General features: G+C 33.8%; 2 protein-coding genes across 4 annotated transcripts in view; one reads left to right on the forward strand and one right to left on the reverse strand.

Moving 5' to 3' along the window:
• Window positions 1-5,196, reverse strand: part of LOC133656234 (neurotrypsin-like) — a 67,433-nt gene extending 62,237 nt beyond the window's left edge. Inside the window, exon 1 of the mRNA XM_062057169.1 lies at window positions 4,999-5,196. Within this exon, the coding sequence (XP_061913153.1) occupies window positions 4,999-5,073 (75 nt within the window). The 5' untranslated portion in view covers window positions 5,074-5,196. The remainder of the gene's footprint in view (window positions 1-4,998) is intronic.
• Window positions 1-17,500, forward strand: part of LOC133656236 (cerebellar degeneration-related protein 2-like) — a 74,210-nt gene that overhangs the window by 31,347 nt on the left and 25,363 nt on the right. For 2 of the 3 annotated variants that reach the window (XM_062057172.1, XM_062057173.1), the window contains one exon: window positions 9,864-9,922. The gene's annotated coding sequence lies outside the window, so the exon portion shown is untranslated. Of the gene's footprint in view, window positions 1-9,863; window positions 9,923-10,004; window positions 10,024-17,500 lie in introns of those variants that run through there. The other variant, XM_062057175.1, reaches the window with a different exon arrangement.

Raw genomic sequence — 17,500 nt, forward strand, 5'->3', positions numbered from 1 at the left:
TATGTGGAGGTAAATTATGGAATGGATTAAGTAAGGAAACAAACAATGTAGTAATATGATTGAGTTTAAGAAACTGTTTAAACTCAAAGTGTTTAGAAAGTACAAAGAAAAAGAATCATGATAAACATTCTGAACTCATTGATAATCTTATCCATCTCACTATATGAAATTCAACTTACTTCACTATTTATTATTATTATTGTTGTGTTATTTACGGAATATATTGTGAATAAATTGAGAACAGGAAGTGAACAAAAGTGTTAGCATTTTCTACGTAATGGAAAAGGGGTGGGATTAAATAAACTCGGCTTCCTTCTGCTCCTTTTCGAACATGTTAAAAAGAAAATCTGGAAATTGTGATGAATCATGTTGTAATTGTTGGAAATAAACTCAAACCATAACCATAGTGAAAACACATATAGGGAGTAATCCCTTTTTTATTTATTTTTTTTTGTTCTTTTTTTTTGGCAGTACAATCGCTAATTCGAAAAATTAAAGTCAGGTTTATGGGGCGTGACATAATTGACCCAATTTTCCCAGTATGAAGTAAATTTCTCCAATTTATAATTAATAAAGGCAGTTATCTTCTCCATTTTATATTATATTACTCCCTATATGTGTATATGTATGTATGTATATATATATTTATATGTATGTATGTGTGTGTGAATGTATATATATATATATATATATATATATATATATATATATATATATATATATATATATATACATATATATATATATATATATATATATGTGTGTGTGTGTGTGTGTGTGTGTGTATCTGTTTATATTTTATTTTATTTCTGATTATTATTATTATTAATGTATTATTATTTCCTTCTTTTTTCTTTTTTTTCCTGTTTATTTAATCGATGTATTTGTAGATATTACTTAGTTTTTTTTGTTGTTTCTTTCTTTTTGGGGGGGGGGGTGGTATGGATGGGATATAAACAAAAATATTTTGACATTTAGGGCAGACAATAGATATATGATTTATGTGAATATGATGTAATGGATAGGAATGTCTGATGCTGGATGTCAATAAAAATAAAAAATAAAATTAAAAAATTAAAAGTGTGTTACAAGTGAGTACTGCTGCAACAATGGTTAAGAAACACCGCTTTAGAGCGATGCCTGTTTAGACCTGCACTCTAACAATGCATTAGCATGAACATATTTTGGGGTGTTTTTCTCCGAGCTGAATTGATTGGGGGGGGGGGGGGGATGCCGGAGCTCCTCTGCAGTGTGCTATTTCACTAAGACTAATTAAATTCCTGCTCACCCACCCACCCCCCATTTACCCCCCAATGTTCTGCACTAATGATTAAACACACACACACACACAGAGTTGTAATACACGAGCTACAGCGTGAAAAATGAATGTTGTTTAATGATTAATTGATTCTCTGATCATTTTTTCTGAGGGTAAAGTCACAAGGTTAAAACCCGACGATAAGAATCTGGAGCTTTTGGGATTCGCTGAACGTGACAGCCGGACTGTGTCGGACTGCAGCGGCGTGCAGGTTTCACCCTGAGGGCGCACATAGGAGCACACCTGGCATGATGTCACACTAAAGCAGTGTTTTTCAACCACTGTGAGATACAATCTGGTGTGCCGTGGGATATTATGTACTTTCACCTATTTGGGTTAAAAATGTTTTTTGCAAACCAGTAATTAGAGCTTTTTTGCCGATATCCGATATTCTGATATTGTCCAACTCTTAATTACCGATTCCGACATCAACCGATAACGATATATACAGTCGTGGATTTAACACATTATTATGCCTAATTTTGTTGTGATGCCCCCGCTGGATGCATTAAACAATGTAACAAGGTTTTCCAAAATAAATCAACTCAAGTTATGGAAAAAAAAATGCCAACATGGCACTGCCATATTTATTATTGAAGTCACAAAGTGCATTCTTTTTTTTAACATGCCTCAAAACAGCAGCTTGGAATTTGAGACATGCTCTCCCTGAGAGAGCATGAGGAGGTTAAGGTGGGCAGGGTTGGGGGGGTTGAGGTGGAGGAGCTGAGTATGGGGTAGCGGGGGGTGTATATAGTAGCGTCCCGGAAGAGTTAGTGCTGCAAGGGGTTCTGGGTATTTGTTCTGTTGTGTTTATGTTGTGTTACGGTGCGGATGTTCTCCCGAAATGTGTTTGTCATTCTTGTTTGGTGTGGGTTCACTGTGTGGCGCATATTTGTAACAGTGTTAAAGTTGTTTATACGGTCACCCTCAGTGTGACCTGTATGGCTGTTGATCAAGTATGAATTGCATTATGTGACTGGGCCGGCACGCTGTTTGTATGGAGGAAAAGCGGGAAGTGACGACAGGTTGTAGAGGACGCTAAAGGCAGTGCCTTTAAGGCACGCCCCCAATAATGTTGTCCGCGTGGAAATCGGGAGAATGGTTGCCCCGGGAGATTTTTGGGAGGGGCACTGAATTTCGGGAGTCTCCCGGGAAAATCGGGAGGTTGAAACCGATACCGATAATTTCCGTTATTACATTTTAAAGCATTCATCAGCAGGACATCTCTGTGCAGAACAAAACTAAAACCGAACTGGCTGCAAAGTAAACAGAAACAGAATGCTGGACGACAGCAAAGAATTACTGCGGAGCAAAGACGGCGTCCACAAAGTACATCCGAACATGACATGACAATCAACAATGTCCCCACAAAGAAGGATAGCAACAACTTAAATATTCTTGATTGCTAAAACAAAGTAGATGCGGGGAATATCGCTCAAAGGAAGATATGAAACTGCTACAGGAAAACACCAACAAAACAGGAAAAGCCACCAAAATAGGAGCGCGAGACAAGAACTAAAACACTACACACAGGAAAACAGCAAAAAACTCAAAATAAGTCAAGGGGGTGATGTGACAGGTGGTGACAGTACACCTACTTTGAGACAAGAGCTATATTGATACATGCTTGGTTATGGTTTAAAGTCATATCGACTTTTTATTGTCTACTGAGTTTCATTTTTTAATGATTTCTGCTGGTGGTGTGCCTCCGGATTTTTTCAATGAAAAAAAAATGCGCCTTGGCTCAAAAAAAAGGTTGAAAAACACTGCTTTAATGATGAATTGGTTCCTCCATCATTTTTTGAGGGTAAAGTCATAAGGTCAAAACCGGCTATAAGAATTTGGAGCTTTTGGGATCGCTGAACGTGACAGCCGGACTGTGTCGGACTGCAGCGGCGTGCAGGTTTCACCCTCAGGGCGCACATAGGCGCACACCTCGCATGATATCACACTGAAGGGGAGGAAGAAGGCTGAACGGATTCAAGATCGTTACCGTGTCGCTTTAATTGGACAAGAGGCGTGTTTAATTGACTCAAGGGGCTTTTAATTCAATAGTGAAGATGAAATATTTTAAACACTGGGGAAAATGTATTATATAAAAACTATATAAAATACATTGTGCATAAGATATGCATAATATAATATGCATAATATATATAATATATAGTGCATAATATATAACATATAATGTGCATAAGAGTACTACAGACCACTAGAAGAAAACAGTATGAAAATAAAGAAGAAAATAAAGACATAGAAAAAATATATAAAATATATTGTGCATAAGATATGCATAATATAATATGCATAATATATCATATATATAATATATAATGCATAATATATAAAATATAATGTGCATAAGAGCACTACAGACCACTAGAAGTAAACAGTATGTGCACAAAATAAAATAAAATAAAGATATAGAAAAAATATATAAAATTTATTGTGCATAAGATATGCATAATATAATATGCATAATATATATAATATATAATGCATAATATATAAAATATAATGTGCATAAGAGCACTACAGACCACTAGAAGAAAACAGTATGTGCACAAAATAGAAGAAAATAAAGACGTAGAAAAATATATAAAATATATTGTGCATAATATAATATGCATAATATATAATATATGATATATAATGCATAATATATAAAATATAATGTGCATAAGAGCACTACTGAGCACTAGAAGAAAACAGTATGTGCACAAAATAGAAGAAAATAAACATATAGAAAAAATATATTGTGCATAATATAATATGCATTATATATGATATATATAATATATAATGCATAATATATAAAATATAATGTGCATAAGAGCACTACAGACCACTAGGAGAAAACAGTATGTGCACAAAATAGAAGAAAATAAAGACATAGAAAAAATATATTGTGCATAAGAAAAGCATAATATAATATGCATAATATATAATATATATAATATATAATGCATAATATATCAAATATAATGTGCATAAGAGCACTACAGACCACTAGGAGAAAACAGTATGTGCACAAAATAGAAGAAAATAAAGACATAGAAAAAAAATATAATATATATTGTGCATAAGATATGCATAATATATAATATATATAATGCATAATATATAAAATATAATGTGCATAGGAGCACTACAGGCCAATGGAAGAAAACAGTATGTGCACAAAATAGAAGAAAATAAAGACATGAACAATGCACATAAGCAACATGCATTAAAATGAAGAAACCAAAAATGCATATAAACATAAAAAATGTTATTTGCATGGTGATAACAAAAAAAATGTTTAAAGTCTTGAAAAAAAATAGCAGCATGTGTTTATAAGAAACAATGTAATAGATACCCCAGTATGGGTAAAACTATAGAACATAATATTAAGTAAAAAATGAGACAATATGAATAATATAAGACAATGGACACCATAACAATGGAGTGCATTTAGCCATAAAGCACATAGTTCTGCTAGTAGATGCATAACAACAAAGCTTCACTCTCCCTGCATTGATTTGTGGACACCATCAATGAAATCCATCACTCACACGCGTGGAAGAAAAGGCACCATCATCCTCCCCCTGCATCCCCCCTCATCCTCATCCCCACTCCACCGTGCCCAAACTATGCATGTAGTATCAAATACAACATAGAGGGATAGAGGGTGGTCTTACCTGGCCGCAGCACACCGGCAGCCAGAGGCAGGCTCCCCCGATCAAGCACAACAGCCGCCGGCCACTGAGAGCCATCTTTTACCCGCCCTGCAGATGCGTGTGTCCGTCAGAGCGCGTAGCCGCTCCTTCGCTCCCGTGGCCGCGCGCCCCAGCACGCCCCCTGCTGGAGGAGGAGGAGGAGGATGATGACGATGATGATGATGCTGAGGAGGAGGAGGAGGGTGGCGTTTCGGGAGGTAGAGCGCAGGGTGCGGCAGTAAAAAAAAAAAAAAATGGGATGGAGAACACGCGGGCGCGCGCACACACGCACATGCATGCGCACCCTTGCAGGAAATATGTTGAGCTCTGCAGAAAAATGTCCTTCTCTCTTTTTTGCTCTCTGTATGCAAATTCATGTCAAATTTTAAACACCTCACTTTTTTTAACTGTCATAAATACAGTTGTGGTCAAAAGTTTACATACACTCGTGAAGAACATTCAAGTTAAAGTTAAAGTATTAATGATTGTCACACACTAGGGATGTCCGATAATAGACTGCCGATATTATCGGCCGATAAATGCTTTAAAATGTAATATCGGAAATTATCGGTATCGGTTTCAAAATGATCGGTATCGGTTTCACAGAGTAAAATTTATGGCTTTTTAAAACTGTCAATACTTAGACTTTGGCGTGGTTTGTTTTCCCATGGTGCAAAGGAAAGTTGGCGCGGGCAAGGCGTGAATGTAAGTACATATTTATTTATAACACTAACAAACTACAAAAAAGGGAAGCAAACAAAAGGCGCGCACAATGGCGGAGAACAAACTTGACTAATGAAAACAAAAGACTAGCACAAAGGCAGTTAACTATGAACACGAAACAAAAACACTTACTGTGGCATGAAGCATGAACTATAATAAACAGGAATCTCATGGGTAGCAGAGGTAGTATTGATGGATAGGATAGATCAGGGGTCACCAACGCGGTGCCCGCGGGCACCAGGTAGCCCGTAAGGACCAGATGAGTAGCCCGCTGGCCTGTTCTAAAAATAGCTCAAATAGCAGCACTTACCAGTGAGCTGCCTCTATTTTTTAAATTGTATTTATTTACTAGCAAGCTGGTCTCGCTTTGCTCGACATTTTTAATTCTAAGAGAGACAAAACTCAAATAGAATTTGAAAATCCAAGAAAATATTTTAAAGACTTGGTCTTCACTTGTTTAGATAAATTCATTAATTTTTTTACTTTGCTTGTTATAACTTTCAGAAAGACAATTTTAGAGAAAAAATACAACCTTAAAAATTATTTTCGGATTCTTAAACACATATACCTTTTTACCTTTTAAATTCCTTCCTCTTCTTTCCTGACAATTTAAATCAATGTTCAAGTAATTTTTTTTTTATTGTAAAGAATAAATACATTTTAATTTAATTCTTCATTTTAGCTTGTGTTTTTTCGACGAAGAATATTTGTGAAATATTTCCTCAAACGTATTATGATTAAAATTCAATACAATTATTCTGGCAAATCTAGAAAATCTATAGAAACAAATGTAAATCTTATTTCAAAGTCTTTTGAATTTCTTTTAAAATTTTTGTTCTGGAAAATCTAGAAGAAATAATGATTCGTCTTTGTTAGAAATATAGCTTGGTCCAATTTGTTATGTATTCTAACAAAGTGCAGATTGGATTTTAACCTATTTAAAACATCAAAATTCTAAAAATTAATCTTAATCAGGAAAAATGACTAATGATGTTCCATAAATTATTTTTTTTATTTTTTCAAAAAGATTCGAATTAGCTAGTTTTTCTCTTCTTTTTTTCGGTTGAATTTTGAATTTTAAAGAGTCGAAATTGAAGATAAACTATGTTTCAAAATTTAATAGTCATTTTTTTGGTGTTTTCTCCTCTTTTAAACCGTTCAATTAAGTGTAAACATCATTAATTATTAATAGAAACATAGAGTTAAAGGTAAATTGAGCAAATTGGCTATTTCTGGCAATTTATTTAAGTGTGTATCAAACTGGTAGCCCTTCGCATTAATCAGTACCCAAGAAGTAGCTCTTGGTTTCAAAAAGGTTGGTGACCCCTGGGATAGATGATGTCACCAGGACGAACAACAGAAACAGACCGGCTTAAATAGCAGTGACATGATCAGTGAAAACAGGTGCGTGACTCAAAACGTGAAACAGGTGCGTGACATGACAGGTGAAAAACTAATGGGTTGCTATGGTGACAAAACAAACAAAAGTGCACAAAGTGTCCAAAAAGAAAACCGAACATGACTAAAACAAAACATGATCACACAGACATGACAAAAACACCCCTGTGTACACGGACGTAGGGAGAAGTACAGAGCGACAATAACCCTTAAAGGCACTGCCTTTAAGTCACATAATATCTACTGCTTTTCACACACACGCACAAGTGAATGCAAGGCATACTTGATCAACAGCCATACAGGTCACACTGAGGCTGGCCGTATAAACAACTTTAACACTGTTACAAATATGCGCCACACTGTGGGAGAACATCCGCACCGTAACACAACATAAACACAACATAAACACAACAGAACAAATACCCAGAACCCCTTGCAGCACTAACTCTTCCGGAACGCTACAATATTCGGAGGTCTCAAGGTTGGCAAGTATGCTCTAATATTCTCTGGACTGAAGCTGTGTGCCTTCATTGTTTTTGTAGCTGTTGTTTTGAGGCATGTTTAAAAAATAAATAAAATAATGCACTTGGTGAAAGTCAAAGTATAGTATTGACTTCAATAATAAATATGGCAGTGCCATGTTGGCACTTTTTCCCGTAACTTGAGTTGATTTATTTTGGAAAACCTTGTTACATTGTTTAATGCATCCAGCGGGGCATCACAACAAAATTAGGCATAATAATGTGTTAATTCCACGACTGTATATATCGGTATCGGTTGATATCGGAATCGGTAATTAAGAGTTGGACAATATCGGATATCGGCAAAAAAGCCATTATCGGACATCTCTATCACACTATTCTCTGCATTTGACCCATCACCCTTGATCACCCCCCTGGGTGGTGAGGGGAGCAGTCGGCAGCAGCAGTGAGCAGCAGCAGTGGCCGTGCCCGGGAATCCTTTTTGGTGATTTAACCCCCAATTCCAACTAGGGATGCCGATAAATGCGTTAAAATGTAATGTCGGAAATTATCGGTATCGTTTTTTTTATGATCTGTATCGGGGTTTTTTTAGGTTTTTTTATTTTTTTTATTTTTTTTTATTAAATCAACATAAAAAACACAAGATACACTTACAATTAGTGCACCAACCCAAAAAACCTCCCTCCCCCCATTTCTTTCTGTTATCAATATTCTGGTTCCTACATTATATATCAATATATATCAATACAGTCTGCAAGGGATACAGTCCGTAAGCACACATGATTGTGCGTGCTGCTGGTCCACTAATAGTACTAACCTTTAACAGTTCATTTTACTCATTTTCATTCATTACTAGTTTCTATGTAACTGTTTTTATATTGTTTTACTTTCTTTTTAATTCAACAAAATGTTTTTAATTTAGTTATCTTATTTTATTTTATTTTTTTTAAAAGTACCTTATCTTCACCATACCTGGTTGTCCAAATTAGGCATAATAATGTGTTAATTCCACAACTGCATATATCGGTTGATATCGGTATAGGTAATTAAAGAGTTGGACAATATCGGATATCGGCAAAAAGCCATTATCGGACATCCCTAATTCCAACCCTTGATGCTGATTGCCAATCAGGGAGGTAATGGGTCCCATTTGTATAGTCTTTGGTATGACTCGGCCGGGGTTTGAACTCAGAACCTACCGATCTCAGGGCGGACAGTCTAACCACTAGGCCACTGAGTAGGTTTACCTACTTTGGAGTGTTTTTTGAGTCCATTGGCATTTTTTGACTATTTTAATTAGAGATAAATGTAATATCGGAAATTATCGATGTCGTTGTTGTTTTTTATTGGTATGGTTTTTTTTTTTTTTTTATTAAATCAACATAAAAAAACACAAGACACACTTACAATTAGTGCACCAACCCCAAAAACCTCCCTCCCCCCATTTCTTTCTGTTATTAATATTCTGGTTCCTACATTATATATCAATATATATCAATACAGTCTGCAAGGGATACAGTCCGTAAATAATATTAACCTTTAACAGTTAATTTTACTCATTTTCATTAATTACTAGTTTCTATGTAACTGTTTTTATATTGTTTTACTTCCTTTTTTATTCAAGAAATTGTTTTTAATTTATTTATCTTATTTTATTGTATACATTTTTTTTAAAAGGACCTTATCTTCACCATACCTGATTGTCCAAATTAGGCATAATAATGTGTTAATTCCATATATATCGGTTTATATTAGTATCGGTTGATATCGGTAATTAAGAGTTGGACAATATCGGAATATCGGATATCGGCAAATAAGCCATTATCGGACATCCCTAATTTTAATCCATCAGATGGCAGATGACCATTATGAAACACCGGCACAGTATCAGTGCGGTGTCAATACATACATCTAATGAGTGTGCCACACACTCACCTATTTGTACCCGTCACTACTACATCTGGTGCAGTGATGATATGCTGTTTGTTGTGTCCCTCAATTTACTTTCATTCGTCAACACGTTTATTGACCAAAATGAGAAATAAAATAAGTGAACTTTTTTGTGTTCTGGAAGTAAACACAAGTTGTCCGCCACGTTTGATGCCGATTGAAGCGGTGGGAAACGATGAAAGTGCAGCCTTTTCGTACTTGTCAGCAGCATTTCCGCCTCTTCTGTTTTCATGGAAACATTTCCATCCGATGATGTGAAGGAGCAGGAAAATGTCCTTTTTCTCGTCTTTCCAGGTGACTTCACACCATCACGCTGGTCTTGCAAGGCGACCATGATCCCGTGCTGCGTTCAGGTACGGCCTACACGCAAACTGGATCGAGTTCTTTGTTTTCCCGGAGATGACTTCTCCCTGCTCTTTATCTCTCCTCCTGCACGCCGCCATGCCTTCAAGCCGTGAGTCGCAGATTAACTCAACTTATCCACTTCACACACGCTTTAGTTTTACCCGCACACGCTCCAGGCTGGAAGATTACTGGGGGAAAATGATTTCCTTTTTTTAGGACTTGCCTGCCAACGCTATCTGTCTTTTTCTTTCTTTTATTTGATAACAGCTTGCTATCTTTGACCCAAATCTTGTTTTGTCTCTTCTTGCTCTCTCTGGCCATCTTAGCTTTGCTTTATTCCAACATGAAACATTTACTCTCCTCATTTCTGCTATTTATTTATCTTTATGTTTATTCTTTTACACTGTTTTACTTGGCACAGTGTTATGCACACGTTACACCCTTGAGTCTGCCTTCACTAAAAACGGATGTTTTCTTTTGCATTTTCATGTTTTCCATTCTCAACAAATAAGTACAATTTAATGGTTGGAGGACTGTAATTTGGCCATGTAGTTTTGAAAAAGTATTTCTTTAAAATAGCAGTTTTTGCTAAGTTATTCCAAATAGGAGAACATCCTTTGCTATACACTGAGCCCTAAAAATAATAATGCATCAAAATCAGTGTTGTTATGAATCAATCAATCAATCAACGTTTACTTATATAGCCCTAAATCACGAGTGTCTCAAAGGGCTGCACAAGCCACAACGACATCCTCGGCTCAGATCCCACATCAGGGCAAGGAAAAACTCAACCCAATGGGACAATGAGAAACCTTGGAGGGGACCGCAGATGTGGGTGATCGACGGTATCGAAAGCACTGATCGTCCTAATATTACAAACAGTTCCTTGATAAGTTTCCCAGGAAGTGAGTCAAGTATACATGTTGTTTGTTTTATCCCATTTACACGCCGTAGGAGTTCCTCTAATGTTATTTCATCAAAAAGAGAGAGACTATTTTGGAGGGCAATATCCGTCGTACGTACATTGGTATCTGTCTCAATAGAGCCCAGTTGTAGCTGGGATGCGTTGTCTTTAATCTCCTTTCTAATGAGTTCAATTTTCTTATTAAAGAAATTCATAAAGTCATCTGCCGAGTGGGTGGAGCTACTGGGAGGGGTCCCAAATGAATGAATGTTTGACCTATTAAAAGCTGTAAAGAAATTCATAAAGTCATCTGCCGAGTTCAATTTTCTTATTAAAGAAATTCATAAAGTCATCTGCCGAGTGGGTGGAGCTACTGGGAGGAGTCCCAAATGAATGAATGTTTGACCTATTAAAAGCTGTAATTACCTTATCTACAATATTCCACTTTGCAACTCATTTCTGGAAATATTGCATATTTTGTGTTTTTCCCCATAATAAAAATTGTTTTTTTACCGTTCAAAAGTTTGGGGTCACATTAAAATGTCCTTATTTTTCAATGAAGATAACTTTAAACTAGTCTTAACTTTAAAGAAGTACACTCTATACATTGCTAATGTGGTAAATGACTATTCTAGCTGCAAATGTCTGGTTTTTGGTGCAATATCTACATAGGTGTATAGAGGCCCATTTCCAGCAACTATCACTCCAGTGTTCTAATGGTACAATGTGTTTGCTCATTGGCTCAGAAGGCTAATTGATGATTGGAAAACCGTTGTGCAATCATGTTCACACATCTGAAAACAGTTTAGCTCGTTACAGAAGCTACAAAACTGACCTTCCTTTGAGCAGATTGAGTTTCTGGAGCATCACATTTGTGGGGTCAATTAAACGCTCAAAATGGCCAGAAAAAGAGAACTTTCATCTGAAACTCGACAGTCTATTCTTGTTCTTAGAAATGAAGGCTATTCCACAAAATTGTTTGGGTGACCCCAAACTTTTGAACAGTAGTATATATATATATATATATATATATATATATATATATATATATATATATATATATATATATATATATATATATATATATATATATATATATATATATATATATATATATATATATATATATATATATATATATATATATATATATATATATAAATGTAGATATAACTTCTTTTTTTTTCAACCAAGGAGTGAAAGTGTGAGTTTTTGAAAAAAAACTGTCATTGTACCAAAAATAATAATGCATCAAAATCAGTGTTGTTATGAATGATTGACCTATTTAAGGCTGTAATTACCTTAGTTAAAATATTCCACTTTGCAACTCATTTCTGGAAATATTGCATATTTTGGGTTTTTCCCCATAACAAAAATTGTTGGTTTTTTTGTAAAAAAAAACAACAACAAAAACTAACAAAAAAAACATTAGAAGTTGTTGAAAAATGTAAAGCGTTGAATGTTTAACTATATATATATATATATAAATGTAGAGATAACTTCTTTTTTTTTTCAACCAAGGAGTGATAGTGTGAGTTTTTGAAAAAAACTGTCATTGTACCAAAAATAATAATGCATCAAAATCAGTGTTGTTATGAATGATTGACCTATTTAAGGCTGTAATTACCTTAGTTAAAATATTCCACTTTGCAACTCGTTTCTGGAAATATTGCATATCTTCTGTTTTTCCCCATACTTTTATAAAAAAGTTTTTCAAAAACATTACAGATATATTAAAACTTTAAATTTAGGTAGAAATTATATACAACACTTTTTTGAGCATGTCCATTTTTCAACCAAGGAGTGTGAGTTTTTGGAAAAAACTGTCTTTGTTCCAAAAATAATAATGCATCAAAATCAGTGTTGTTATGAATGATTGACCTATTAAAAGCTGTAAATACCTTATCTACAATATTCCACTTTGCTACTTGTTTCTGGAAATATTGCATATTTTGCGTTTTTTTTCCCCATAATAAAAATAGTTTTTTTTGTAAAAAAATAAATAAAAAACATTAGAAGCTGTTGAAAAATGTAAAGAGTTGAAAGTTTAATAATATATATATACAGTATATAAATGTAGATAGAACTTTTTTTTTTTTCAACCAAGGTAGTGTAAGTTTTTGGAAAAAACTGTCATTGTTCCAAAAATAATAATGCATCAAAATCAGTGTTGTTATGAATGATTGACCTATTAAAAGCTGTAAATACCTTATCTACAATATTCCACTTTGCAACTTGTTTCTGGAAATATTGCATATTTTGCGTTTTTTCCCCATAATAAAAATAGTTTTTTTTGTAAAAAAATAAATAAAAAACATTAGAAGCTGTTGAAAAATGTAAAGAGTTGAAAGTTTAATAATATATATATACAGTATATAAATGTAGATAGAACTTTTTTTTTTTTCAACCAAGGTAGTGTAAGTTTTTGGAAAAAACTGTCATTGTTCCAAAAATAATAATGCATCAAAATCAGTGTTGTTATGAATGATTGACCTTTTTAAGGCTGTAATTACCTTAGCTAAAATATTCCACTTTGCAACTCCTTTCTGTAAATATTGTATATTTTCTGTTTCCCCCTATAATAAAAAAAAACAAAAAAAACATTACAAATATATTAAAACTTTATATCTATGAATATGTCTGAAGCTGTTGAACATTTTAAAGCATTGAAAGTTAAGATATTTTAAATAGGGATGTCCGATAATGGCTTTTTGCCGATATCCGATATTCCGATATTGTCCAACTCTTTAATTACCGATACCGATATCAACCGATATATGCAGTCGTGAAATTAACACATTATTATGCCTAATTTGGACAACCAGGTATGGTGAAGATAAGGTACTTTTTTTTAAATAATAATAAAATAAGATAAATAAATTAAAAACATTTTCTTGAATAAAAAAGAAAGTAAAACAACATAAAAACAGTTACATAGAAACTAGTAATTAATGAAAATGAGTCAAATTAACTGTTAAAGGTTAGTACTATTAGTGGACCAGCAGCACGCACAATCATGTGTGCTTATGGACTGTATCCCTTGCAGACTGTATTGATATATATTGATATATAATGTAGGAACCAGAATATTGATAACAGAAAGAAACAACCCTTTTGTGTGAATGAGTGTAAATGGGGGAGGAAGGTTTTTTGGGTTGATGCACTAATTGTAAGTGTATCTTGTGTTTTTTATGTTGATTTAATAAAAATAAAAAAAAAATTAAAAAAAACGATACAGATAATTAAAAAAAACGATACCGATAATTTCCGATATTACATTTTAACGCATTTATCGGACATCTCTAATTTTAAAGCATTGAAAGTTAAAGCTATATATATATATATATATATATATATATATATATATATATATATATATATATATATATATATATATATATATATATATATATATATATATATATATGAATGTATACAGAACTTACTTATAACACTTTATAATACTTTTCCCCATAATAAAAAAAGTTGTTTTTACGAAAATAGCATAAACCATAAAAAAAATACATTACAAATACATAAAAACGTTATATCTATGGATACGTATAAAGCTGTTGAAACATCTAAAGTATTGAACATTTAAAAAAACAAAAACATATGACTTACTTACAACACTTTTTAGAGCGTGTCTGTTTTTCGTCGTTTCGTAGGCTTAACCTAGTTTTGAACAAAGTAGACACCCGGGTGTAACTGTTGATGCGATACTCCTGATATCAATAATATCACAAAATCTGCCTTTATAAAGAAGATAAAGTTATGATTTAATTGAGTAAGCAATGTTTTGGTTGCAGTTTGTAGTCTGCTCCTCAAAAATAGATACCTAGGACCCAAATAAAAAGTAACAACAAAATGAATGTAAAGTCATGCATCTGCAGTGTGCAGGTGTTCCTAATGAAAAGGCCGGGGTGAGTGTGGAGTACACATGGTGTGTGTTTGCCTCCGCCAGTGGCTTTGTCTCATTCTTTCATGTCATGCCCAAAAAAAAAAAAACAGAGGTTGGTTGGTTGGTTGGTTGTCATGGCAACACACACCGGCCTCCCATGCATGCACATCACATCTTCCATATATGGATGTTCACGTACAATAAGACCATAGGAAAATGACAACAAATTACAGTTCGCACACAGAAGCTCACGCCCGAAGCGTTTTTTTTTTTACCCCCTTCTCTTTTCTCCAATCCTGTTTCATGCTCGTCCTCCTCATCCAATCCCCGCTGGTTGGTTGCTATGGAAACGGGACACCAAATTGTATCTTCTGGCAAGTCATTATGGTTAATGTCAGCAAGAGAGACGCACTCGCTGCGGGAGGGGATGAGTGGCAATCTGTGAGGGGGTACACCGAGTTTATAGTCACACACACACACACACACACACACACACACACACACACACACACACACACACACATTCTTGTATTTCTTACCTTCTTGAGCTCTCTGAATAATGCCTACCTCTTTAGGACCACCCTTTCTAGATATATAAAGATGTGTATTTACAACATTAATAATATATACATACTATGCAAATATAAAAATGCTTGTTGTGAAAAATGAGGTGGAATTTCACAAGAAAAAGGTCACAATTTCACAAGAAAAACTTGGAATTTTGGCAGTGTTATAATAAAAGTCGTCATTTTACTCAACGCAAGTCAAAATTTTACAAGAAAAACTGAACATTTGTGCAATATTATGATAAAAGTTGGAATAGTACTCGATAACAGTCGCAATTTTACAAGAAAAGCTTAGAATTTTGGCAATTTTATGAAAATAGTCTTAATTTTACTCGACAAAAGTCACAATTTTATAAGAAAATGTTAATATTTTGGCAATAATCGGAATTTTACTTGGCAAAATTATGAAAAAAGTCATAATTTTTCTTTTTAAAAAAGTCACTATTTTACAAGAACAACAAAAAAATTGGCAATATTGTGATACAAGTCAGAATTTTATATGACAAACGTCACCATTTTGCATTAAAAAGTCATAATTTCACATAAAAAAATCATACTTTTACAAGAAAAATATTGCAATATTACAGAAACATAAAGGTTATGAGAAATTGTTCTCAATTTTATAAGAAAAAAGTCAACACATTGTGAGAAAAAGACTGCTTTTAGTAAAAAAAATGTTTTATTTTTTTTATTTGTAATTGGATTTTAATCATTATTTACTTCAAGTTATTACAGTATGTCTCTATATACATTTTTATTTTATTTTATTCTGGCCAAAGGGGGCGCATTTCAATTACTGACACACACTTGTTATTACATATGTTGACCAGAGGGGGACCACTTCAAATTTTTACACACACTTGTTATTTCATATGTTGACCAGAGGGAGAGCACTTTAAAAACCGACACATTCAATTAAAAAAAACAAAAACATTTTTTGGGACCACCCTAGTTTTGATAGATTTCACCACCAGGGGTGCAAATGAGACATTCTCTATTAGATGCAATGGTTTTCTGTATTGGGACCATGATTTATGTCCTAAGAAAAAGGTCACAGTTTTACAAGAAAAACTTAAGAATTTGGGCAGTATGATAATAAAAGTCGTCATTTTACTCAACGCAAGTCAAAAGTTTACAAGAAAAACTGAACATTTGTGCAATATTATGATAAAAGTTGGAATTTTACTCAATAACAGTCTCAATTTGACAAGAAAAGCTCAACATTTTGGCAATTTTATGAAAAGAGTCGTAATTTCACTCGACAAAAGTCACAATTTTATAGGAACACTTTTAAAAAATGTTGGCAATATTATAATAGAAATCAGAATATTATTTGGCAAAATTATGACAAAAATCATAATTTTACTCAAAAAATTTCACTATTTTACAAGGACAACAAAAATAGTGGCCATATTGTGATAGAAGTCAGAATTTGATGTGACAAATGTCACCATTTTGCATTAGAAAGTCATAATTTTACATAAAAAAAGTAATACTTTTACGAAAAAAATATTGCAATATTACAGAAACAGAAAGAATATGAGAAATTGTTCCCAATTTTATAAGAAAAAAGTCAAAAGTCGACACTGTGAGAAAAAGACTGCTTTTAGTTCATTTATTTTGCCGGGCAATTTTTTGTTTGTAATTGGATTTTAATCTTCATTATTTACTTCAAGTTATTACAGTATGTCTCTTTATACATATTTATTTTTAATTTTTGGATTACTTCTGGCCAAAGGGGGCGCGTTTCAATTACTGACACACACTTGTTATTTCACATGTTGGCCAGAGGGGGAGCACTTCAAATTTTTTACACACACTTGTTATTTCATATGTTGACCAGAGGTGGAGCACTTCGAATTTTTACACACACTTGTTATTACATGTGTTGGCCAGAGGGGGAGCACTTCGAATTTTTACACACACTTGTTATTACATGTGTTGGCCAGAGGGGGAGCACTTTGAATTTTTACACACACTTGTTGTTTCATATGTTGACCAGAGGGGGTGCACTTCAAATTTGTACACACACTTGTTATTTCATATGTTGACCAGAGGGGGCGCACTTTAAAAACCGATACCTTTTTGGGACCACCATCATTTTGATAGATTTCACCACCAGGGGGTGCAAATGAGACATTCTCTATTAGATGCAATGTTATTGGGACCATGATTTATGTCATCACTTGTTCACACCTCCTCATATGGAAGATAC

The sequence above is a fragment of the Entelurus aequoreus genome, linkage group LG08 (assembly GCF_033978785.1).
Source record: "Entelurus aequoreus isolate RoL-2023_Sb linkage group LG08, RoL_Eaeq_v1.1, whole genome shotgun sequence".
NCBI classification, from domain to species: domain Eukaryota; kingdom Metazoa; phylum Chordata; class Actinopteri; order Syngnathiformes; family Syngnathidae; genus Entelurus; species Entelurus aequoreus.